The 26,853-nt window shown below is 44.4% G+C and overlaps 2 protein-coding genes across 2 annotated transcripts; both read right to left on the bottom strand.

Annotated features, from left to right (window-relative positions):
• Positions 1-13,269: 13,269 nt before the first annotated feature.
• LOC130498103 (uncharacterized) lies at positions 13,270-14,214 on the bottom strand. Its single transcript, XM_056991460.1, has 2 exons — positions 14,075-14,214; positions 13,270-13,804 (listed from the first exon to the last, which is right to left on the bottom strand). The coding sequence occupies exons 1-2, from the start codon at positions 14,212-14,214 to the stop codon at positions 13,270-13,272; spliced, it is 675 nt and encodes a 224-aa protein (XP_056847440.1).
• A 4,512-nt stretch (positions 14,215-18,726) lies between these two features.
• LOC130498102 (E3 ubiquitin-protein ligase SINA-like 1) lies at positions 18,727-19,218 on the bottom strand. The gene has a single exon (XM_056991459.1). The coding sequence runs from the start codon at positions 19,216-19,218 to the stop codon at positions 18,727-18,729; it is 492 nt and encodes a 163-aa protein (XP_056847439.1).
• Between the last annotated feature and the right edge of the window lie 7,635 nt (positions 19,219-26,853).

Raw genomic sequence — 26,853 nt, 5'->3', positions numbered from 1 at the left:
TAGAGGATAAAGTCATCCGATGACGAAGTTCCAAACTCCGTCGGATAAGTTACCTCATCATCACCTCCCTCCGCTTCTGTCGCGACCTCCACCGTGGCGGGAGAAACTGGGATCGGCTCCCAGAGTCCCCGGATCCTTTCCTCGATAGGGGGAACAAGCAACTCAGCGTGAACATTGTCCTTCATGCCATCTTGCATGAGGCTCAACTCCTCTTGGTAAACATAATCCCTATGCTGAGCCCTCGTGAGAGCTCCAACCGATCCGCGACCCTCGCGAAAATCGCCTACCACGGCATCGGCAGCCCGGAGATTGTAAAACTCCTCCTGGAAACGCGTCCCCCGATTCTGCATCTCGGCGGAAATCTCCCGCTTTGCCTGCCTCCTCGCCCGGAAAATCTCTCTAGCATGATCGGCAGCAGCCCTTAAATCCCGCTCCAAGGTCTCCTCCTGGAGTCGCGCCAAGTCATTCGCGTTCTTCTCCGCTTTGAAACGTCAGATCCTTGATTCTCTCTTAATATCCAACAACGCTGAGCCAAGATGATTCATCGCCTGAGAAATTCGAAAATAGAATTTTTATTCGGATAAACGAAGAGAATGAAGGAAGAAATAGAAACTAACCCCGTTCACCACGCGAGAAGTCTCCGCCAATACTTCGGGTCTTTCCTCCGTATCCTCCGCAAAGGATAACGAGACAGGATGATCAGGAAGACCGGAAAAGAAGTCGTCAAGGTCGGGAATCTGCGCGTCGCTTGAACCGCTCCCATCGCCAAAGCCTAGAGACGGATCCCATCCCGGAAGTGGAGAATCGTCAGCAGGAAAGTCGTGATCCTCAACCTCGATGTCTTTATTCTTCCGCGGCAGCTTGGGCGACCTCTCAACCGGAACACGCTCCGGGAGATGTTCAACGGGCGCAAAATCCATCTCACCCACCGCCTCGAAGTCAGAGTGAACCAATCGGATCGCCCTCCGAACCCTCTGACGGGTAAAACTGGTCCACCAATGATCACCGCTCCTCATCGCGTCTCTCACCTCCATAATGTCCCTAGGCCAAGGATGAACGACGCTGATATACAGAAGGGGATTTGGAACCGTCCGAAACATCGGAATAAACTCTTCTGCGACAGACGCAGCGTTAAGTCGGACATAGAAGAAGAATTGTCTACAATTGTTAAAATTGGAAACAGTTTCCCTTACTGCCAGCATTATGGGACGAGGAGTCAGTCGCCAGGAGGCAGACTCCTTGTTGTATTGCAGCCGCAGAAACGCCTCAAAATGGTCGGCGGTGAGGGATAGGCCGCTCTCGTAACTCAGAATTACGAGACCAATAAGGATCTCGAAACTCGTAGGGCTCAGTCGGTTAAACGAAAACAGAAAACGGTCCAGTACGCGGACGACGATCTCAGGGATCGGAAACCAAATAAGGCAGCGTGACAAAACGGCCTCGTAACACGTGAAGTAACCTTCTGGAGGATAGTCGGCACTCTCTCCGACCCTGGGAATCCGGAACTCAACCGCGTCCGGAACTCCGGCAAACTCCCGAAGCGTCTCGAGGAAAAGATCAGTGTTCTTACTCGGCAAATGAGTCCCCGTTTTCCGAGTTCGACAGATCGGAAACTTTTCCTCTCCGGGACGTTTGATACGATCACTGCTTGCTTTCAAATACGCGTCGCGTTCAGCCGCATTCGGAGGAAGTTCGAACTCGGATTTCGGAACAAGGAGCTCTTCATCCTGGTTGCAATCAGGAGAATAAGTCATGGGAGCTTTCTTCTTAGAAGACTTTTTTCCGCTTCTGAACAACTTTGACATTTTTGTGAGGGATTTTCTTTTTAAATTTTTCTTTTCTTGAGAGGATTCTTCAAAGAAAGTCTTATGAAAGATGGGTAACTAAAAATGAAAGAGTTACCCCCCTTTTATAAGCTTTAGAATTTACTATTCAAGTTCGGACTTTTGGAAACCAACTTGGCCTAAAAACTCGCTTAAGCTCGCCAAACCATACGACAGAACCTTGTCAACCCACGATTCTACCGCACTGGGGGGCTAACTGTTGGGGTCGAAATCGGACAAGGCAAAGTTGGCTTCCAAAATTTCCGTTTAAAAATTATTTACTTAAGAACTTTTTTACGGTTTTTCGGAAAAGGAAAACCTATACGAAAAGTTTGCGGAAAATCTTGTTTAAAGACAATGAATCTTTAAAACAATGATTTCTTAATCAACAACTTGAGAAATCAACGACTTCTTAATCAACGACCTGAGGAGTCGACGATTTAAGAAAATGATGATTTCTTAAAAACAAACGGAACTTTGATATCAAAGGACCAAACCTCCGCAAACAAGCATCCTGAGAGGATCATAGCCTTGCGGAAGGTTCGAACACTTGGGCAACGGACCATAATCCACGATATAAACCCGATCGCGATGGCAATCGGGTCACGGATAAGAGCTCGGTTGCTATAGCAAACGGATCACGAGACCACGCTCGGTCGCTATAGCGACCGAGTCACGAGCAAAGTTCGGACGCTATAGCGAGCGAGTCTCCGTGCATTGATCATTTTCCGAAACGTCCAAAGTCTTCCGAAACGACGATACGACGAAAAACTATGCATTCTCGACTATCCGTATATCCGTTCTCCGCGACTCACGACTATCCGTTTCTTGATCTCTTGATCAAATGGAATCGTCCGTTTGGTTTGCGATAAAAACCGCGGAAACTTAACCTTATCGGAAAAATCGTAAAAGTAGTCTCGAATCAAAAATACGGCCCAAAGGAGGTCCTAAACTTGATTCGAGGCCCACTTGCGAAAAAATAGAAACTTTCCGCAGATAATCATGAAGATCGGAAAAATGGAATATTCCCATTTTTCGACTATGACGGCTTAAGGGCAAAAGGGGGAAGCGTAAACCGACCTTGGAGGGAGTATATAAGGAGTTCAAGGCGAGCTGCATAGAGGCATCACTTTTTCCAGAGCAACTTAGCACTTAGAGCAATTTAGGCAACTTTCCGTTTTTGTTTTCGAGCTGCGACTCAATTAGGTTTAGCCACCTTCGGGCATTAGAACTAGGATCTCGCCGACAGCTCTCGTAGCCGAAGCACGTTGTCCTGTTGTTCTCACGCTTATACGCAGATTCGGAATAAAATCCTTCTTGCTCTCTTTTTACGTTTTATATTTTATTTTTTTCCGTTGTTATCCTGTTCTGACTGCTTGACGTGTGGTTTCTCAGAATACGGGATCTTCTGGGAAATTAGGGTTTTCCTACTTTCCTAAAATATACGAAATATTGACGGTGCGAATTTCGATTCCCACATGGCCCGCGACCGAAAAAGAGACGGAGCCTGAAGAAAGATCTGTGGTAGACGAAGGAGAGACCTGGATGACGCCCATCATTAACTATCTAAGATACGACACCTTTCCTGAAGATCGAGACGAAAGTCGGAAGATAAGGCGCCAAGCTGCAAGGTATTGCTTTTCCGAGGGGAAACTATTTCGAAGATCCTTCTCAGGACCCTATCTACGATGTCTTACCCCTAGAGAAGCCGCCAAGATACTAGAAGAGCTTCATGAAGGAGAGTGTGGTTCCCACTCTAGTGGTCGGAGCCTGGTACTCAGAGCCAGAAGGGTTGGATACTACTGGCCAACCATGGCGAGGGATTCCGTCAAACAGGCCAAGCTCGGTAGCCAATGCCAGAAGCACACACCAGTCTCCAACCTTCCACCAGAGAACCTCAAATCCCTACGTTCTCCTTGGCCCTTCCGAAAATGGGGCATGGACATCGTGGGGAAATTCCCTATGGCACCGGGGCAAAAGATCTTTCTCCTAGTCGTGACAGATTATTTCACAAAGTGGGTAGAAGCTGAAGCACTAGCCAAGATAACGGATCTCCAAATCAGGAAATTCCTATGGACTAACGTGATCACACGCTTCAGAACTCCCCATGAGATCGTCACAGACAACGGCCCCCAGTTCACAAGCTACAACTTCCGAAAGTTCTGCAAGGACTGGAACGTCAAGCTCTCCTATTCAGCACCACGACACCCCCAATCTAACGGTCAAGCCGAATCCACTAATAAGACAGTGGTAAACATGCTCAAGAAGCGCCTAGAAGACGCCCATGGGCGATGGGCAGAAGAGCTACATGGAGTACTCTGGGCCTATCGGACAACCCCGAAGACGGCTACCCAGGAGACTCCCTTCTCCGTTGTCTATGGGGCTGAAGCGGTGATACCCACAGAGGTGCACGTAAGGACCACGGTCTCTGAATTCCTCTCCAGGAGGAGAATAACGAGTTAATGTCCCTGAGTCTAGCCCTACTCGATGAAAAGAGGGAGGCGGCCCGCCTTAGAAATGTGTCCTACTAGTTGAAAGTAGCCAAGAGCTCAACAAAAAGGCCAGATCCAGAACCTTCCAGAAAGGGGACTGGGTCCTAAGGCGAGTCTGTGACCGCACAAGGGACAAATCAGCCGGAAAACTAGCTCCTGGATGGGAAGGTCCCTATAAGGTAATAGAGGTGCAAGGGGCAGGAGCCTATAAGCTGGAAGATAGCGACGGTAAGGTCCAACCCACCTGCTGGAATGCCTTGCACCTCAAATTCTATCATTTCTAAAAGTAAGGTCCCCGGATCAAGCTTTATATACTACTACTATTATTATGATATATTTAAGTACACTGGTTTCTTACTCCTATGTATGCGATAACGTCTCCGGACTAAGCTTATAAAATACATTATTAGTTACGGCTAAAGGGGTTATAGGAACTCCAATGTACTTAAAGGGGCATAGTAGCTAGGTCAGGTCCTAAGGGATCTTAGATCTCAGCAAACTCTATATATACTAGTGAGACTACTCACATGGGTGTACGACATATAAGGAACGGGTCTGATCAACCCTATTACATTGTCTGCATCTCGGGCCCTGCGTAAAGGCTATAAGGCCAAAAGTTACGTGGGGACCACCGTACTAGTGCTATCCAAACCCTGTGTTAAAGACGCTACGAGCTAAATACACGCAGGGGGCATGACGTACACTGCAAAGTACTGTAATCAGATGCTGACGGCTGATATACAGCGAGCAAATGTGCGAAAATACCGGTTAGCACCAAAATTTAATGCTTATCCAGACGTGGAAAGTAGTGTGTCTGGTGTGAAGTCTCTCCGCGGGGCTGGCCCACGCCAGACCACAGTAAGTCTGAGTGTGACCTTTTCTGCAGAAAGGTAGAGTGCAGCATTGAGATTCACGAGAGTGGCCTATACATCCGGGTGGTAGAGTGCGGTTTCTCAATAACAGATCGGTAGTGGTTCCCCCATGGGGAACAGAATACGATCAAAAACCTCCTATAACGCATACGGCCTCAGTGTCTATGACGAACCTCAGGGTTCAGTACGGCTTCAGGGTCTATATAGTAACCTCCGGGTTCAGTACGGCCTCCGGGTCTATAAAAGAGCCTCAGGGTTCAATACAGCCTTCGGGTCTGTAGGGAATCTCTGGATTCTAGATCACCTAAGGGTCGATCAAGGGCCTTCGGGTCTAACTGATCTTCGGATCTAGTAAGAACCTCAGGGTTCAAGGATCTTTGAATCAAAATACCAACCTTCGGGTTTGCCAAGAACCTCAAGGTTAAAAAGCATCAACCTCCGGGTTCGAGGTATCCATAGGGTTTAATCACGATCCCCGGATCTAAGGATTAAACCCCAACACTCAGAAACCTCAGGGTTCAATGAGAAAACCTCTGGGTTCAATAAAACGGCCTTCGGGCCTAGGCAAGGGACCTCAGGGTTCAAGGCCTTAAGAACTTCCGGGTTCTAGGGCTCAAGAACCTCAGGGTTCAAACCAAGCTAGAACTCTAGGATTCTAAGCAAGGATCTTTTATTCCAAAACTAAAACTCAGGTTTTTAATAATGAATTACAAGGTCTAACACTTTTCTAAACATTTCAGGGTTCAATCAGTTTACTAACAGGATCCAGGTCCTAGACATTGAAATCCATCCAAGGGGTTAACCCTTACAAGGGTCCAGCCCTCACAAGGGGTCAATTCCTACAAGTGTCCATCCCTCTCATGGCTCCAGCCCTTTCAAGGGTCCATCCCTCTCAAGGTTTCAGCCCTTTCAAGGGTCCATTCCTTCCCACGAATCTGTGCGTCTACCTAGGTGTCTTTGCGTTCCGAAGATATGGAATTGATTCGACGAGATCTAAACCCTTAGGCTATACGGTAGCAGAGATCAAGCCCTCGCCTGATCTGATTAGGGTTATGGTCGGCCTTCGGCCCATAACCTCTGATAGGGAATTCTCCTATCTTCGAAACATAAGCAAGACGATTTCTTTCGGAAGACGACTCTATGCTACTCAAAGATAAAAACAGAAGCATAATAGATTAAATTCAAGACCCCCGAGGGTCAGTACTTAAAATTCTTAAGGCACGAAGGCCTGAGGTTCAAAAAGCAAAACCCCAAAGGGTAAAAACAACAACAAAAGCCCAAAGGGCTTAAAAAGATCAAGAGTTCGAGAGATAGGGAGATCAGGCAGTTTGAGAAGCACCCTCGCCCTCAGATGGAGTAGGGGAAGTCTCCTTGGCAGCACCGGCTTCGGAAAGAGGTAGTTCGTCATCAAACGAAGGAGGAGGCAACCCCTGCAGCTTAGCCTCGGCCTCCTTCACCAGCTTGTATTGCTGGAACTCCACGGCCAACTCCCACTTGTCGGTCTGCTCCTTGAGCCATTCCCTCATCACCTCCCAGCGAGCAGTCACCTTGGCTCCACTCACAGCCATCATCCTTTCGTCCTCAAAGGATTCCTTTTCCAGCTTCAGCCCGCAGAGCTCCTCCTGGGTCTCCTCCAGCTGACGCGTCAGAGCGGTGTTTTCCGCAGCAGTAGCAGCCTCAGCCTCCTTCGAGTTCTTCAGCTTGAGCTGAAGGGATTTGATCTCCTTCCACTGAGACAGGACCTTGTTTCTCTCTTCCTTGAGCTGAGCATTCACGCTCTCCAATTCCTTCTTGGATGACTGCTTGTTCACCATGTCCTCAAGATTGTGAATCTGAGACATAACCTGCAAATCAAACAACGATGATCACCAATCCATATAACAAATGAGAAAAAGGAAAGGTGCGAAGCTTTACCTGGGGGAGATCAAACTTAACACCCTCAAAAGCCTTCGGGAGGTCCCAAGAAGGGAGAAAGCAGGCACGCCCTGGAAACGTTGAGGAAGAGAGATCAGCTACCACCTTGGCTAGGTCCACGCAAGGATTAAGAGAAGGCTCTGGAGTCGATGACTTCGGAGTCGATCCCGAGGCCCGAGTTCTTCTCGTTGAGGCAGAAGGGGCTGAGCTAGTAGGTCCCTTTCGCTTGGTACTCTTGAGGACTTTGACATCATCATCACCCGATGTAGTGGCCTTAGCAACAGGCTTCTTGACTGAGAGCTTCCTCGCGGCTTGCATGAACGCCTCCATAGCTTTTTCTCCTGTGGATCCCGACATATTACCTGAAAAGGACCAAAGCAATCAATAAACCAGCTCGCAAGAAAAGACATAATGTGAAAAGATTACCCCAGATGCTGCACTTCCTTAAGACTTCTTTGCTGGTGAGAAAGGAGGTTTGACAACGTGACAGAGGGAGATCAAGGACCTGGTCAGCAACTTCTTTCCCTTCAGGCACGGGTTTGCGAGATACATCTGCAATAAAAAAAACAAGGACAAATCAATACCGCGATCAAAGGCTATTGAGAAGAATAGCAACCTACCCACTACATGCCAAATAGGAGAAAATCCGGGGAGGGTTACGAAGGCAAATCTCTCTGCCCATATATTGCTAAAGACTGGATGACGCTTCCTTGCGCCTTTCTTGATCTCTCAAACCAAAGCTTGGCTACTACGAGTGTGGAGGTAATATTTCCCTTTTGATCCGGGCAGATCAGCGACATAGTACGAGTAGAGCACCTCGTTCACTCTATCACTAAGTGCTCCAAGTCGCCGAGGTTCTGTATCGCAATCAAGGTCCTCCAGGCTGGAGGAGTTAGCTGACCCGGAGAGATATCCAAATGCTCCGAGAGTTTTTCGATCAGAAAAGGAACGCGATCCCGAAAGCCCGTTTCGAAGTACGCCTCGTAGATCGGGACTTCATCAACTCCGAAATCCGAAATCCTGTCGGAAGGATCCGGGATTCGAATCTTTAGATCTTCAGGAAGATCGTACTTCCTCCTCTACTCTTCAACATCTCTCTTTCCGATTCTAGAAACCGGACCCACCAACAGAGACCCTACGGCTTCATCGCCGGAAGAAACATACTCCGTGACATCGAGACAAGGACCCTCCGCATCAGCTATGGGTTCGGGGGACTAAGAAGAAGAGTTCATCGAGCCTAGGGTTTCGGATCTAGCCCTACTATCTACGGGGGATTCTAGGGTTTTGCCAGGGGAACCGTCGGACATTATCGATCCAGCAGAAGAAAAGAAAAGAGGAAAGGGAAGAAGACGGCTACCTGAACGAGAGGAAATCTTTAAGAAAGGGAGCCGCCGAGAGAGAAAATCTTGAGAAGAGTAGAGAAGAAATGAGGAGGAAAAGACTCTGGTCTCGATCAAATGAAAGAAAGAAGGAGAAAACCCTAGGGTGGCGACCACGCGCCTCGTACAAATCGCCATGCGACCAAATGGGCGCCAAACGGAGAAACTCAACCGTCTTTGGGTCTATTCGCGAAGCCCACTTCATTTGATCAGGTTCAAAAAGGCAAGGCTCGTACCCCTTGATTCTTTAGAAGGGGAACACTCTGTCTCATCTGTTCGTTTGAAAACAAGTCAAGACACTGATCCGGACGCTCTAGGAAGCTACGACTTTCAGAGCCTCGTAAAATCAGTATCTCATTTCATCAGTTAGGGTCCCGGCCTGACCCACTGCAAGAAGATATGGTATCCAAGAGATGCTCCGTCCCAAGGAGAAAACCATCATGGCTCAAGAAGCACATGTTATCCCTTGATTTCCACGAGCAAATCAAGGAATAAGGGGCAAACTGTTGGGGAAAAATATCCAGACATAAGTTTTCTCCAGCTTCAGGATAGGTCTTCGACTTCCGGACCCTTGCTCAAGAAGAAACCAGAGACCGACCCCTGCCTTAGGTCCGACCCCCTAGATCGGACCGACCCCTTGGAGCAAAATAGAAGTTTTCCACCTAAGGGGACACTTCCATTTTTCCGATTATGGAAGAGTTCTATTACTTGAAGCCAACATCTACAACTATAAAAGGAGAGCCCAAACCCTAGAATAAGGGATCCACTAGCACAAGTGGCAAAACATTCCTTACCATTTGAATCAAACCCGGGTTCAACACCCAAACGAGATTCAAATAACCAATAAAGGTTTAAACACCTAAGATCGACTTTTAGAGGCTTAGAGATTAGAGTTTAGGCGACTAGAACTAGGGTTATACACCAATACGTTTTAGTCCCGATAATTATACTCAATAACATCTCTTTGCCCGCGATTTCTCTAGTGTTCCGTAGCACTTAAACGATCCTACACAAAAATACCCTAACAATTTGCTCCCTGCATATCAGCCGTCAGCATCTGATTACAGTACTTTGCAGTGTACGTCATGCCCCCTGCGTGTATTTAGCTCGTAGCGTCTTTAACACAGGGTTTGGGTAGCACTAGTACGGTGGTCCCCACGTAACTTTTGGACTTATAGCCTTTACGCAGGGCCCGAGGTGCAAATAATGTAATAGGGTTGATCAGACATGTTCCTTATATGTCGTGCACCCATGTGAGTAGTCTCACTAGTATATATAGGGTTTGCTAAGATCTAAGGTCCCTTAGGACCTGACCTAGCTAGAATGCCCCTTTAAGTACATTGGAGTTCTTATAACCCCTTCAGCCGTAACTAATAATGTATTTTATAAGCTTAGTCCGGAGACGTTATCGCATACATAGGAGTAGGAAACCAGTGTACATAAATATATCATAATAATAGTAGTAGTATTTAAAACTTGATCCAGGGACCTTACTTTAGTATTGATAGAATATGAGGTGCAAGGCTTTCCAGCAGTTGTGTTGGACCTTACCGTCGCTGTCTTCCAGCTTATAGGCTCCTGCCCCTTGCACCTATATTACCTTATAGGGTCCCTCCCATCCAGGAGCGAGTTTTCCGGCTGATTTGTCCCTCGTGTGGTCACAGACTCGCCTTAGGACCCAATCCCCTTTCTGGAAGGTTCTGGATCTGACCTTCTTGTTGTAGCTATTGGCTACTTTCAACTGGTAGGACGCATTTCTAAGGCGGGCTGCCTCCCTCTTTTCATCGAGTAGGTCTAGACTCAGGGACATTACCTCATTGTTCTCCTCCTGGGAGAGGAATTCAGAGACCGTGGTCCTTACGTGCACCACCGTGGGTATCACTGCTTCAGCACCATAGACAAGTGAGAAGGAAGTCTCATGGGTAGCCGTCTTCGGGTTGTCCGATAGGCCCAGAGTACTCCATGTAGCTCTTCTGCCCATCGCCCATGGGCGTCTTCTAGGCGCTTCTTGATCATATTCACCACCGTCTTATTAATGGATTAGGCTTGACCGTTAGATTGGGGATGTCGTGGTGCTGAATAGGAAAGCTTGATGTTCCAGTCCTTGCAGAACTTTCCGAAGTTGTAGCTCGTGAACTGGGGTCCATTGTCTGTGATGATCTCATGGGGAGTTCCAAAGTGTGTGATCACGTTGGTCCATAGGAATTTCCTGATCTGGAGATCTGTCATCTTGGCTAGTGCTTCAGCTAATACCCACTTTGTGAAGTAATCGGTCACGACTAGGAGGAACACCTTTTGCCCCGGCGCCATGGAAATTTCCCTACGATGTCCATGCCCCACTTTCGGAACTGCCAAGGAGAGCTTAGAGATTTGAGGTTCTCTGGTGGAAGATTGGAGACTGGTGCGTGCTTCTGGCATTGGCTACAGAGTTTGGCTTGTTTGAGGGAGTCCCTCGCCATGGTTGGCCAGTAGTATCCAGCCCTTCTGGCTCTGAGTACCAGGCTCCGACCACTAGAATGGGAACCACACTCTCCCTCGTGAAGCTCTTCTAATATCCTGGCGGCTTCTCTAGGGGTAAGACATTGTATATAGGGTCCAGAAAAGGATCTTCGGTATAATTTCCCCTCGGAAAAGTAGTATCTGGCAGCTTGGCCCCTTATCTTCCGACTTTCGTCACGATCTTCAGGCAAGGTGTCGTACCTCAGATAGCTAATGATAGGAGTCATCCAGGTCTCTCCTTTGTCTACTACGGATACTTCTTCAGGCTCCGTCTCCTTTTCGGTTGCGGGCCATTGGAGTACTAGTAATGGGATGCTCATATGACTTGTAGTTTCTATGACGGACCCTAGATTAGCTAGAGCGTCGTCCTGGGAGTTGTTGCTCCCTAGGGATCTGGGTGAGCTTACAGTGTCGGAACCTGTAGAGTAGACGCTTAGCCACGGATAGGTACCTGATCATACTCGGATCTTTCGCCTGGTATTCTCCTTCGACTTGGCTTATGATCAGTTGTGAGTCGCTGAAGACCTGGATGTCTTCTACCCCCATCTGTTTGGCGAGTGTTAGCTATGCTATTAGAGCTTCGTACTCAGCTTCGTTGTTCGTTGCATTGAAATTGCATCGTATGGCCCTTGAGGCTGATTCCCCCGTAGGGGAAGTTAGGACTAGTCCCACGCCTGCGCCCCTTACATTACTAGACCCATCAACGTATAGTGTCCATTCGCCTTTCTCTCCTTCGCTATCACGAAGCTTTACCTCTTGTTCCAGGGCTGGAAGCATGGCAGGAGAGAATTCGGCTACGAAATTTGCTAGGACTTGCGATTTGATGGCCGTTGCAGGCCGGAAGATTACATCGTACTCCCCCAGCTCTTTAGCCCATTTTGCTAGTCGTCCGGACACTTTCGGCTTGTGAAGAACTGCCTTGATGGGAAAGGAGGTGACCACCACGATTTGATGAGCCTGGAAGTAGGGGCGTAGCTTTCGAGCCGCGTTAACTAAGGCGAGGGCCAGCTTCTCAAGGTGACTATAGCGGGTCTCCGCGTCTAGAAATGATTTGCTCACGTAGTAGATAGGGTGCTGTTTCCTTCCTTCTTCCCTTACCAGGACCGCACTGACCGCGTGCTCTGATACCGCCAGATAGAGCAATAGGACCTCACCTACCAAGGGTTTCGAGAGGAGAGGTGGAGTAATGTGATAGGCCTTGAGATCGGATTGGACTTGCTCACATTTATCGGTCCATTGGAAGTCCTTGGGGTCCTTCAGGGTTTCAAAGAAGGCATGCGACTTGTCAGACAGCCAGGAGATGAACCTGCTCAGGGCGGCCATCCGTCATGTCAGTCTTTGCACCTCCTTAACGTTGCGAGGGGAAGGGATCACCTGGATTGCTCTCACCTGCTCTGGGTTTGCTTCTATGCCCCTGTGGATGACTATATATCCCAGGAACTTCCCAGAGCTTACCCCGAACGAGCACTTTGAGGGGTTCAGCTTCATGTTGTACCTCCTGAGAGTGGTGAAGGCTTGTTGAAGGTGCGAGATGTGGTCCTCGGCGTCCAGGGACTTTACCAGCATATCATCAATATAGACCTCCATTGTCTACCCTATCTGATCGGCAAACATCATGTTGACAAACCTTTGATAGGTCGAACCTGCGTTCTTCAATCCGAAAGGCATGACCTTGTAACAGTAAATGCCCCTTGAGGTCATGAATGAGGTCTTCTCTTGGTCGTCAGGATGCATTAGGATCTGGTTATATCCGGAGAATGCATCCACGAAACTCATCAGCTGATGACCAGCAGTTGCGTCGACTAGCTTGTCGATGTGAGGCAAGGGGAAGGGGTCTTAAGGATAGGATTTATTAAAATCCGTGAAGTCGATACAGACTCTCCACTTCCCGTTCTTCCTAACGACCACTACATCAGCTAGCCAATCCGGGTATTGCACCTCTCGTATGAATCCGGCATCCAGTAGGTTCTAGACATCTTCGTTTATTATCTTGTCCCTTTCAGGGGCGAACTTCCTCCTTTTTTGTCTGACAGGAGGATGCATTGGATCCACTTTAAGTTGATTCATGATGACGTCGGGATCAATTCCAGGCATGTGTCCTCATGGGACCAAGCGAAGCAATTGGAGTTGGATCTCAAGAAGTCGACCAATGTCCTTCTCAGGCCTTCCGGAAGTTTTTTGGGCCTATTTTTAAGTTTCGACCCAAGTTCCCTTCTGTGAGTGGAACCTCATCCATTTCTTCCACTTCCGACTCTTCGGTATGCGGGGCCGGAAGCTTCTTCTGTAATTGCTATAAGACTTGGGTCTTTCCCTTTAGGGTAGTCTGATAGCAGGACCTAGCGTTTTCTTGATCTCCCTTGACCGCCTTAATGCCCCAGGGACTTGGGAACTTGACCAGCTGATGCAAAGTCGAAGGTACGGCTCCCATGTCGTGGATCCAAGGCCTTCCTAGTATCACATTGTACGATGAAGGGCAGTCGACGACTAGGAATTTTGTTGCCTGGTTTATCCCCTCGGCATATACGGGGAGGAAAACTTCTCCTAAGGTTTGCTTAACCTCTCCACTGAAGCCTACAAGGGGAGTCGCCTTTCTAGTTAGAGTTGTAGGTTCCAACCCTAGGTCGGCGAAGGCCGAATGGATGATTACGTTGATGGAGCTCCCATTGTCTACTAGTATTCGCTTAACCAAGCAGTTTGCTATGGTAAGTGAAATGACAAGGGCGTCATGATAAGGAGCAAGGACCTTCTCCTGCTCCCTTGCGGTGAAGCTGATCTCATCTTTTCCGAGGAGTAGGCGCTGAGGACCCTCGGCCTCTTGACCGTTCCTGGCATTGCGAGTATTTCTCTTGGCAGCAGCACTACTGATTCCGCTTACCTATGACCCGCCTGAGATGACATGGATCACTCGATCTTGCTGCGATGGCAACGCGGGAGCTGCTTCGGTGGGGAGACCGGGACCTTCCTTATTTAGAAGGTTCTTGGCCTTATCTGAGAGGAACTCCCTTAGGTAGCCTTTCTTGAGGAGCTCGGCGACTTCCATCTTCAAGGCTATACAATCTTCCGTGGTGTGACCATGGTCGCTATGGAACTCGCACCATCGCTTGGGGTTTCGAATAGCCTCCGCAGCCTTCATCTTAGGGGGCCATTTGACTTGGGGACCCATTTGTCGCAGGACACCAATTAGCTCCGGCTTTGATATCACAAGATGGGAGATATCGGGCCATGTGGATACCATCATTCCTTCGGATCTAGGTAAAGGGCGGTGTTGATACATGCCCTTGCTCGAGTTACTGGTTTTCCTAGCGGACTTGGGATGAGTGGGCTCATCACGATCATTCCTAGTTGGCTTGGAGGACTTCTGATCGTACTTCGGACAGGCTTTGGCCCTACTAGCAACATCTTCTTCCCACCTTACTTAAGCCAAGCACGAGACAATACGTCCTCCATAGTCCTGCACTTGTATTTGATCAGCTCCTTGTAGAGATCTCTCTCTGGGAGTAGGCCCCGCTTGAAGGCTGAGTTAGTCGTATCAGCGTTGCACTCAGGGATAGCCACCTTCTCTTGGTTGAAGCGTGCTATGTAGGAACGAAGGGGTTCCTTCCTATGCTGGAGGACTTCATAGAGGTCGCCTGAGTTCCTCTTTAGGTTGCGACTACTAGCCAATTGCTCTACGAACTTGTCGCTAAGGGCTGCAAAGGACTTGATGGACTTGGTAGGAAGATTGATGTACCACTGGAGAGCAGGGCCAGTCAAGGTTGATCCGAATCCCCTGCACATGGTAGCTTCCCGTGCGTCCCGGGGGATTGCTACTGCTAGCATGCATTGGAGTATTGGAGAAATCAGGTTAAGAGTGAATAATTAGCAATCCTTCGTACATCTTTATGCTCGGGAAAGAGAACTTGCGTGGCATCTCCACCGAGGCGATCTCTTCAAAGAAATGTGTATTGGAGTAGGACCCCTGATTACTCCTCCGAATAAGGGGAGCTACCCCTGGGAGCCTTTCTACCATAGATTGAATGGTGCCGAACCTTTCAGAGACCACTCTTTCTAAGTAGGCGTCTAGAGCCGGGTCTGAGATCCCGGGACCATCGGGTGAGTACTCTTCGTCTTCCGTATCAGAATCGCTATCTACTTGCACTCGGGTCCCATCGTTTGCAGCTTCTCGGCCTTCGGGTTCATCGTTGGCGGAAACGGGTCGATGAAGTGCTTCTTCACCATCGCGTGGAGTATTGAGCGAAGCCATGGGTCGAACCCTATTTCGGAACCGCTTTTGCTTGTTGTTAGTTTCACTGAGGGTATGCTTCTCTTGTCGGAAGACAGGATTCTCCGCTTCTATAGCGTCTAGCTTCTCGGCGCTCTGTTGTAGCTGCTTGGAGTGTTCTCCAAGTTGATCTTTTAGGGTTTGAACTTCGAGAAGAAGTTCATGGCCTCCGGGTGTGGTCTCCCGAGCTTTTTGAAGATCGGTAACCTGACTTTGAAGAAACTCGAGCTTGTTGAGGAGCTCGATCTCCCTCGGGGTCATCTCTGCTTGGTTAAAATCGTCCTCTAGTGCCATCGTCACGTAGTTGGATCACTCTCCTCCTTCTAGCGCCAAACTGTTAGGGTATTTTTGTGTAGGATCGTTTTAGTACTACGGAACACTAGAAGATTTGTATGACAGAGTTGTAAATCGAGAGCAAAGAGATGTTATTGAGTATATTCTTTGGGACTACAACATGTTGCTGTATAAACCCTAGTTCTAGTCGCCTAAACTCTAATCTCTTAATCTCGAATTGTCGATCCCTTATTCTAGGGTTTGGGCTTCCCTTTTATAGTCGTAGATGTCGGCTTCAAGTAATAGAACTCTTCCATAATCGAAAAAACGGAAGTTTCCCCTTAGGCGGAAAACTTCTATTTTGCTTCAAGGGTCGATCCGATCAAGGGGGTCGGACCTAAGGCAGGGGTCAGTCCATGGTTTCTCCTTGAGCAAGGGTCCGGAAGTCGAGGGCCTATCCGGAAGCTGGAGAAAACTTATGCCTGGATATTTTCCCCAACCGGAACTCCATGGTATTCACTTGTTGGCAATATCAGACGAGGGAGAAGTACCTAATGAAAGAAAAACAGGTAAGCAATTTCGGGAAATTGGTAATCCAAAAAATTAGGAAAAAGACAAAGGTTTTATATCACACATCGGAAACCTATTTCGGAAAATTTGACAACCTTAAGTTTTTGGAATGCTTCACCTTATCCCAAAACAAGCTAACAGCTCATAAACTTCGCTGAGATCGCCCGATGGGTACTGATGAATACAAGATCTGAAACGGGAGAAGAAGAACAGAAGATGAATTGATGACGAAAAATATAACTTAAATGTGAGGCACGTGACCCCTCCACCGTTCTGTTAAAAAGCTCACAATTACCTTTTCACCCTTACTGAATTCAAGCGAAACAGATGAGAGTTTTGGCAAGCTAGCAGCTGAGTATTGGCAAGCCATCAGCTGAGTATTGGCAAGCGATCAGCTGAGTATCTAATTTTTGCCAACGGATTAGAAAAGACCAAATAATATAAACCGGGCAGGAATAGGAGTTAAATTTTCTTGTACGTCAAATTAGTTATATATCTGCTAATTTCTTTTGTTTGTCAATGTGATGAGTAAGCACAAAAAAGGTATAATAATAAGAGGTGTATAACTAGGTACACCTAAGAAATTCTAAGAGCATCTGCAACCATAACTATTTTTAACTCTATATGAAATAATATACCAGATGTTTCTCTATAATAGAGGCATACTTTTAATTTACCTGATGTTCCTTTAAATTTTTATTTAAATAATTATAACCAAAATATAATAGTTTTTGAACGAAATACACTTTTAATATGAATATAATTATAAGTTTTATCTAAGATATTTTGTAAGCTTTTAGAAGGTCATTTAGATCCCTAGTCTCACTGGCACGCCCGCAAAAAAAACAAAAAGAAACACTGGTAAGGCAATATTAAGTTCGCAAGGTAAGGGCAGCCTGTGGGCATGCCAAAGGTGATATTCCTCTGCCGACAGGCTTTTGCATTGCTCTGTATAACTAGGTACACCTAAGAAATTCTAGGTAACTATATGCCAACCACTGGAGCAAGGGGACCGTAACCACAGGTCCAAGCCCAAGATGTCATGAGTAAGCACAAAAAGGTATAATAATAAGATGTGTATAACTACGTACACCTACGAAATTCTAAGAGCATCTGCAACCATAGCTATTTTTAACTCTATATGAAATAATATACCAGTTGTTCCTCTATAATAGAGACATACTTTTAATTTACATGATGTTACTTTAACTTTTTATTTTAATAATTATAACCAAAATATAATAGTTTTTGAACGAAATACACTTTTAATATGAATATAATTATAATTTTTATCTAAAATATTTTGAAGCTTTTAGAAGGTCCTTTAGATCCCTAGTCTCACTGGCAGGTCTGAAAAAAAACAAAACGAAGCACTGGCAAAGCAATATTAAGTTCCCAAGGTAAGGGCAGGCTGTGGGCAGCATAAGGTGATATTCCCCTGCCAATTACAGGCTGTTGCGTTGCTCTGTATAACTAGGTACACCTAAGAAATTCTAGGTAAATATCTGCCAACCACTAAAAAGCAAGGGGACCGTAACCACAAGCTCAATCCCAAGATGTAATGAGTAAGCACAAAAAGGTATAATAATAAAAGGTGTATAACTAGATACACCTACGAAATTCTAAGAGCATCTGCAACCATAGCTATTTTAACTCTATATGAAATAATATACCAGATGTTCCTCTATAATAGAGGCATACTTTTAATTTACATGATGTTCCTTTAACTTTTTATTTTAATAATTATAACCAAAATATAATAGTTTTTGAACGAAATACACTTTTAATATGAATATAATAATAATTTTTATCTGAAATATTTAGTAAGCTTTAAGAAGGTCCTGTAGATCCCTAGTCTCAGTGGCAGGTCTGAAAAAAAAAACAAAAAGAAACACTGGCAAGGCAATATTAAGTTCCCAAGGTAAGGCAGGCTGTGGGCAAGCTAATAAGGTTATATTCCCCTGCCGATTACAGGCTGTTGCGTTGCTCTGTAAAACTAGGTACACCTAAGAAATTCTAGGTAACTATCTGCCAACCACTAGAAGCAAGGGGACCGTAACCACAGGCTCAAGCCTAAGATAAGAGCAAGCAATATTATATTAAGTTCGCAAGGTAAGAGCAGGCTGTCGCAAGACAATACTATATTTGCAAGGTAATAGCAGGCCGACGGGAAGTTTATACCAGCGCTTAGCAAAGTTTAAGGTGATAAATGGGTTCCCGAAGGATGACACCCACTAAAAGCAAGGGGCCGCAATTACCTTTCACCCTTACTAAACGTGAGGCACGTGACCCCTCTACCGTTCTGTTAAAAAGCTCATAATTACCTTTTCACCCTTACTGAATTCAAGCGAAACAGAGGAATATTGGCAAGCTAGCAGCTGAGTATTGGCAATCCATCAGCTGAGTATCTAATCTTTGCTAAAGGATTACAAAAACCAGGCAGGAATAGGAGTTAAATCTTCTTGTTAGTCAAATTAGTTCTATATCTGCTAATTTCTTTCGTTTGTCAATGTCATGAGTAAGCACAAGGTATAATAATAAGAGAAGTTAGTTCGCACCATTTTAAACAAAAGTTACCAAACATAAGTTGCAAACATGAAAAGGTTCGAAAAGTAAACTGCAAACACATAATCATCGACCTCCCTAAACAACACTCTCAACCCTATTGATTAATATGAGAAGCTCAGTGGCATTACCCATGAACGAAGGAACAACAAAAGGCTCAGGAGGTAGTTGGCTGCTTACACTATTAGCTCTGGCGATTATCGATCGTTCAAATGACAATGTACATCTTAAACATACCGTCAGCTTCCAGGAGAAGTTTCCCATTCCACGAACGTTAGGCGAAATACATCTTACATTGAAATGTGCACCATGTGGCTGGATGAGACGATCCACAACAATAAGTTCTCCTCCTCCCCTACTTTGTTCCTTGAGAACTACCCTCTGATGATTAGCAAAGCTTATAGGCATTGTTTCTCCACATTCAATCATCTGCAACTCGCCAGAATGGCCACTGCTGGCGTGATCGTACAATTTACGGTATGTTCCAATGAAGTTGCAGCCGCTAAATGGGCAGACACAACGCCCTTCCAATGCACTACTGTATTCGCACTGATGCAAATGGCTTTGCATTTTAAAACATGTCACATTTACGGGGGCAACTAAACTCTGCGTTTGCACATGGAACCTCAAGAACATGATCCTTATAACTTTAAAAATAGTTGTGTCAGTAACTATTTATCTAAATTATAAGACATATAAGAAATCTATGTGTGAATATCACCAATGCGTATATCAGAGTTTATCTATCGACAATAACTCTTTATCTAAAAGTAAGAAGAAGAAACAATTTTTTGGGTGGTTCTCTATAGTAATAAGAAACAATCCATTAAATCGCATAACATATACAGGGTCCCATATACAGACAGATACCTCGAGGCGCCATAAGCGAAGCCTCATGTTATCGAGGCAACTATCCAGAGATTGCCAGTTGTTGCAAGGTCCAACTCGGTCCATGTCGAGAAGTCTGAATCTGAGAGTGGGAAATGAAAAGGAATGAGCAAGTGTGCAGCCGTCTGCAGAGTGATGTAAGTACTCTTGAGACATAAAACCTAGTTTTGCTTATATACCACGGGGAAACTAATTACCCTTCTGGGTTGATTTAGGTAATAAGCCTATGAAGCTGCTGTTATTTTGGGGATTATAAATCGGCAGAGAAGTGGCAAAGCAACAGCAACTGGTAAGTAACTAAAAGCATCACTTTCACCGCCAGCATGTCACTGTGTAATTTTTTAACGTTTATTATAATGATATATCAAAACAAAATTAATTTCTGAAATGAGACCTTTACCAATCTGAAATTCAAATTTTAAAAAATTCGAGATTTAGGGCTTTGGGATCCATGGTCCGTAAAAAGATGAAGCCGATCTATTTTGCCGTCAACCAGCGGGATCCCATGGTCGCTCAGACGGTTAAACCCCTTTGGTACGTTTGTTAAAGAAGTATTACAAATGTCGGGGAGGGAGCCGATGCAGCATGCTACTGTAGAAGCACAGAGCAGACAAAACGACAGTAACCCGACGATAGCTCATAAGACGGTATGTAGCTGAGAGTATAAACTAACATATAATTTTGGAGAGTATTAGCCGGCTATTTCCTTCCGGACGTAGAACTAGTTGGAGATTTGTACAATCAAGATGTGCTGGTAGGAAAGAGGGGTTAAACGTTGATTTTCTAAAAGAGCCAGACCGAGACGGGGTGATGAATAAAGACGAGGAGGAAGATTATATACCGTTTCGAACTTTGATTGAAGAAGGGTTAAAGAATTCTGTCGACAAGGGGATTAAGGTTGTCATTGACAATATTGATGAGGTGGATAAAAGACTTAGAAAGGTGGAAGCTTTTGTGAAGGAAGCGAAAGGAAAGAGTGCATCAACAAGAGATGTCAAACCATCGTTTGTTGAGCAGGTAACACTTTGTAATACTAGAGTGTCTCCAAATATTTACCATATCAAGTTGCCCTAGGTAATATTAAGCGTAAATACAGGAATCAGAAGAGGTGGCTTTGGCATCCACTACGAATGATGAAGCTACTCGGAAGAGAAAAGCGTCGGATGATGTGATCCAAAACATGTGTGGTTAAAAGGCCTTTCATATATGTTATGAAACGATATAGTATTTATGTTATGTTATCTGGTAGCAGCACTATGAAAACAATAATCTAAAAGAGACCTTTGTTAATTCGGATGTTGTTTTGAGTTTTCATTCTAGTTTTCATACATGATTTTCTGCAGTGGTTCAACCAGCTATAGTTGTTTTTCCATTGCCATTAACCAACTGTTATCTTGCTACGAATTATAGTTGCTTTTCCCTTGCCATTAACAGGCTGTTCACTTGCTAACAATCTTTAAAAATTTAATGATTATTAAGGACTAAACTCTAATATGTAAATCTTGCAGAGAAAGGTTATAGTTATCCTTTAATCCCAAATAAAACTTTAAATACATTTGAAAAATTTACGTTGGGAGACACAACTTGAGTTTCCAATTTCAGTAAGAAACACGTTGAATTCCTAAATACGTTTGGATTTATCCAAACCCGAACCCAATACCGACCCAACAAATTCGGATACCCACTTCCAGAAATTGAATTCCTGAATACGTTTCCCCTCAGAAATTGAATTCCTGAATAAGTTTCCCCTCAGAAATTGAATTCCTGAATACGTTTCCCCTTATTGGTTGAAAATTGAGGTTGAAAAGTAAAGTAATAACAAAAAAAAAATGAATTCAACTTGTTAAGGATTCACTCTTTCTAACTCATTTCTCCCCTGTGTCGACCGTTCGCGTTTCTATGAAAACCCTACTCAATCGCGAAACCACAATCGAGAATCAAAATCCAAATCATGTTGAATCGAGACAATCCAAAGGCGAAAGAAGATGGCTCGAGTAGTGTAGGAGGAGAAGAAACGAGTATGGTTACTTTCTCCGGAGAAGCAAACCCAAGCACCATCGACAAATCTGTCGCAAGTGATAAAGAGGAAGAGGAGGAAGCCGGAGACGAAGAGAAGAAACCCAGAGAAGAAGAGAAGGAACCCATAGAAGAAGAGAAGGAGCCCAAAGAAGGAGATAGTCTGGAGGCCCGAAGAAATGACGAAGAAGCTAAAAAAAAGGACGACCCTATCAGTACGAGAACATGAAGCTGATTTGCATGCAAAGGTAAGTATTCAAATACTCTCAAATAGCAAGGCATTTGTAGAACTTCGAAAACTTTTCGAAAGATGATTTGAAAGATTTAGATAAGTGTGGAGAACTAAGTGCAATTTCTAGTTAGTGTAACATTGAGAAACAATTGTTTTTTTAAAAAAAAACATTGAGAAACGAAGTAAAACTTATAATGTGTTAATGACTTTGCAAATCTAAGTGTACTTCAACAATATAGTTGTGGCAATTTTTTGAAACCAAGAAAATCTTCAACTTTATGATTGTTTAACTAAGTCCAAGTTTGCCAAACTTTATGTTGATGGTTGTAAGATGTCGTACGTGATCCGGTTTTCACTTGAGTGTAGCTTATAGATGACGAAGAAGAAGGCATGCGACCACACAAGTTACACTTTCCTTCAAGCCAGTATCAAAAGTCTTTAAAGCTTTCAGGAAAATGTTACATTGACACGGCGATAAGAAATATACAAACGATCCTGAAACAGAAGGAGGTGGAATGGTTTTTAGAACACCCACAGTTCCAACATTTCTTCCATATTAAAAACCAAAAGAAGAAGTGGATAGGAATGTGGCTTCTCGTTTTGCGATCAGCTTGTGTAGCGATGAAGTACGAGTTATCGTTAATGGCGTCCCGATCCGATACACTCTCAGAGAATTCAGACTCATTTCTGGACAATACTGCCATGAGTATCCCCCCAACCATGAGAGGCTGAGTGGTACAACATTCATGAGAAAGTATTTTGAAGGGAAAAGGGTTACATATGCTGACCTGGAGAAGCATATGTTGGCAATGAAATCAAAGCCATCTGAGGATCGTCGAAAGATGGCCGCTCTGTACTTCTTAGCCAGAGAGTGGAGAGGGAGCATCACTTGTGGACAGTTTCTTCATGACTGTTGTTGATGACCTAGATGCCTGTTAAAAGTTCTCTTGGGGGCGGTATGCATTTGAACATAACTTGAAGGACGTCTCTAGCTTCTTAGAGAAATGCGACGGGGTTGTGCCGACGAGTTGGGTTTTTACAAGCTTTCCTATTCCTTTGAAGGTATTCTTAAGCTCTCTTAGACTTAGTTAGTTGTCTTATTGTTAAATTGATGTTAATGTTTTTTTTGTTGTGTGTTCATAGTTGTTGGCCTTTGAGGCAATTCCAAGCTTGAGGAACCATTACCGAGAAATTGTGAATGGTGCACGCCCTGGTTGCCCGCGGATGTGCAAGATGCAGTACAAACGCAAAAGTGGAACCAAGGAATTCAATATGAATGCAGTGAAAATGAAACTTGGTGATACTAATGTAATTGGTGTTTTATGTGTAGTCGAATTAAGGAGAAGGGACTTATGAAAACTTGGTGAAACTAAGGTAATTAATGTTTTATGTGCATATGCCACAGGATATTGACAGTATCTTGGTAGCAACAGCGGCTGAGAAGGAACTTCTAGAAAGCATAGGGATGGGCAAGGAAAGTTGTTGGGCCGATGACAACGATGATGCAGCAGTTGATCGTTGGACCAAGATAATACAGAAGGGAAGAAACAAGTTTTCTTTGAAGAACAGTTCGGCATCGATTTTGGGGCTCGTACAGCTCTGGTTGAAGATCCCACCAGTCCTGCTATTGGAGGACCATCCAATAATGCAGAACCTGGTCAGGCTCATGCAGATTCGGTGGAGGCTCATGGACAGGGCTTTAAAAGCGATGGAAGGTCGGCTTATGAATGCAATCCGAGATGCTATGAAGGAAGTGAACAAAAAACTCATTTCATTGTCTAACCAGCTAACTCTTCTAGAAGACAAAGTGAAAAGTCTTGGAGATAAGGCGTCAGAGGAAGATGTTGGAGATAAGGAGTCGGAGGAAGATGATGTTGGTCATAAGGAGTCAGAGAAAGAAGATGGGGGTGGTAAGGAGTCGGAGGTAGAAGATGGTGGTGATAAGGAGTCGGAGGAAGATGATGGTGGTGATAAGGACTCGGAGGAAGATGTTGATGACACTGTTCTCCATATTGCAAACCTAGTGCAGAGTGAACATGGTAATGGTGATGATGACATGGATGATACTGCAGAGATGTCTGCAGCGGCTGTGCAGCTCGAGAGTAAGATGTCTGAGAAGGCAAATTCTGAGAAGGCAAATAGGATGGAGAAAAAGAAGAGGGCGAGAAAAGATGATGGAGAAGAAGTAGTTCCTTCGAAAAAGCCAAATAATGTGATTCCCATTGGGACAAGAAGCCAGATGGAGGAGCAGGCAGCTCAGAAGGAGGCAGCTCCGAAGAGGACCAGAGGTGCCCAGCAGAAGGCAGGTGAAAAGAAGCAGAAGGAGTCAGCCCAGAAGAAGACAGCCCATAAGAGTATAACTCCCCGGGAGAAAACAGTTGGAAAGAAGCAGAAGACAAAGAAGGGAGGTAAGAAGACGGTGTGAAATCCGTATGTGGTTGTTTTAATAAAGTCTACTTGTTTGTTGTTGAAGACTATTTTGGTTTGTATGAGTTCTCTCTTTGAATTCCCGTATGACTTTCCTGTTTGTTGTTGAAGACTTTATTTCATAGAACTGCTTAAAGTAGGGGAACTTTTAAAAGTTTCACTCTCAACTTGGTCTAACTTGGTAAATCTAAAGTAATTCGTATAGCTTATGCATGAGCAAGCAGGGGAAACCTTTCAAAGTTCCACTTTCAACTTAGTCTAACTTCGTTAATCTAGAGGAATACCTAAATCGTGAATGAGCAAGTAGGGGAAAGTTTTCAAAGTCCCACTTTCAACTTAGTCTAACTTAGTCTAACTTCACAAATCTATAACTGAACATCCAGAACATAACATCTATAACTGAAATAGAAGACTCGAAATAGATAGTACGTGAACATAACATACATAATCTGAATCTCACATCATCCTTAAGCAAACAACAACAACATATAGTGAGTCCTTTACATCCTTAAGTAGACGAATGTCATGGACCGGACGCATATCATGGAGTGGTAGGATTCAGACTGGTAAGCTTATACTTCAGTTCAGCAATCTATGCATCCATCGTATCCACACGCTTCCTTAACATTTCAACCTCTTCCTGGACTCTGAAGACCCATGGTTGCCGGAAATGGAAACCATCATTCTACACGTAAAACATGCAAATATCAAAATCTGCACATAAAACGAACCCGAAAGTTTCCATAAATTACCTCAAAATTTTTGCAACTGAAGTATTTTCTCCCCGGTAAAGTATCAAAATCGGTTTGATACTTTGGGTCCCGAGACACGTCGTTGATGATCTCTCCCCCCCCCCCCCCCCCCCCACAAGGGCATCTGGTCGGAATCCCACACTCGGCATCCGCCACGAAGCCAAGCGTGTCGATGTCTCTCTTCGAAGCCTTCATCTCTCGAAATCTAGAGAGAGGTTGAATAGTGGAGAGAGAGAGATTCTGTTGAGATAACGGGGGAAACAAAAAAACAAAGGGTTTAATACACGTCTATGTCGATTCAGCATTGATTTGGGGGAAAGTCAAAATTCAAATAAATGGTGGGAAAATTCGAAAAACCTGGGCGGGAAAAATTTGTAAAGGATTTTCATGCTTCTAGTTTCACTTAGTTTGTAGTTATACAAAAACCTTCAAAGTTTTACTTTTCTGTTTTTTGCGATTTTTTTAGTTTTACCGTACTTAGATAATTAATTTTATGGTTATACCATATATATTATGTTCTCTATCGACGTTTTCCGATGTGATCATGTAGAAGAAAATTAGATTTCGTGACATATATAACTTTTCTAATCCCACAAAGTACTGTCTACGAAAAAACATCTCACAATAATCTATTCCTTCCAGTCGATATTATTTTTTTATTATAGTTAAAAAAATTGAACACAATTGTTGTTATTCTAAATTGAAATACTGTCTACACACAATCTAATACAAAGTTATTCTAAATTGAACCAAATCGCACTTTTAGATTTGGAATGTTTTATTATCTTATTGTTTGGACACAATTGTTGTTATTGATATATTTATTGAATTTTAAATAAAAAATAGTTTACATAAATAGAGATTGGTCAAAATGTGAAGAGTCAGTTACAGAAATTTAATAATTATAACTATTTATAAGTAGGTGAAACTCTGGCATTTATATTGTCTAACTATACATTACATTATCTGAAACTTAATAAAAGTAGACATTACATTATCTGAAACTAATCTTCAATTGGCCAGTGGGCAGCGTTCATGTGAATTTCATGGCAGAAGTCCCAAACTGCACATTGCTAGAAACAACGATGGCATATCCACTGTGTTACCGATCCATCTAAGGAGACTACAAAGACCGGTTCTTCTATTGCGGAGCACCGGCAATCACGTGAGACGAACCAAGGCTTTATTCTTTCCAGTATAGACATAAACACCTCAGGGTTTTCATAACCCCAATGGGCTGAGGATATATTATTCCTGATCATGTAATACACCCGATCAACAAATTCATGACTAAAGTAAGGATAGTCGTGAACCAACCCTCCATCATCTACACTAAACGCTAAGTTGAGCATTCCATCTACATACTTGGCCAACAACAATCCTCTCTCAGCAGCAAGATGGCTTTTATCTCTTCCTTGATCAAGTAAATGGAGGTAGAAGAACTCATACATGCCGCGCAAGTAGATGGCCTCTAGATTACCGGCTTGGTAGCACAGAAGTCGGAATTTTCACACAGCATTAACCTCATGATTCCAATCATTGAAGTGAATGAGCTCAGCAGATCGGTAGAAGTAGTCATCTCTGCCAATTTGATTGAACCCGGAGAAAGCAATTCTAGCACTTCCGAAGTCCCGAATGTGACGTGTTGCTACCTTTGAGAGAATCTTATGGAGGATGGAAGGAGGGAGACAAGCCAAGTTGAAGTTCGACATGGAGAGTTATTCGTTTAATCGAGTAAATGGAAAGATTAACGTTTTTGGACAGGTGATAAACCTATTTATAATGGGGATGATCCTCTTACATGGAAAGATATTAGGTGTGTTATATATTTTGCAAATAAATGATACGTAGAAGCAGAATCGAAAACTTAATATGCTGAGTGGGTTATTT

This window comes from Raphanus sativus, chromosome 7 (genome assembly GCF_000801105.2).
Source record: "Raphanus sativus cultivar WK10039 chromosome 7, ASM80110v3, whole genome shotgun sequence".
NCBI lineage: Eukaryota > Viridiplantae > Streptophyta > Magnoliopsida > Brassicales > Brassicaceae > Raphanus > Raphanus sativus.
This window is presented reverse-complemented; position numbering and strand designations above follow the sequence as displayed.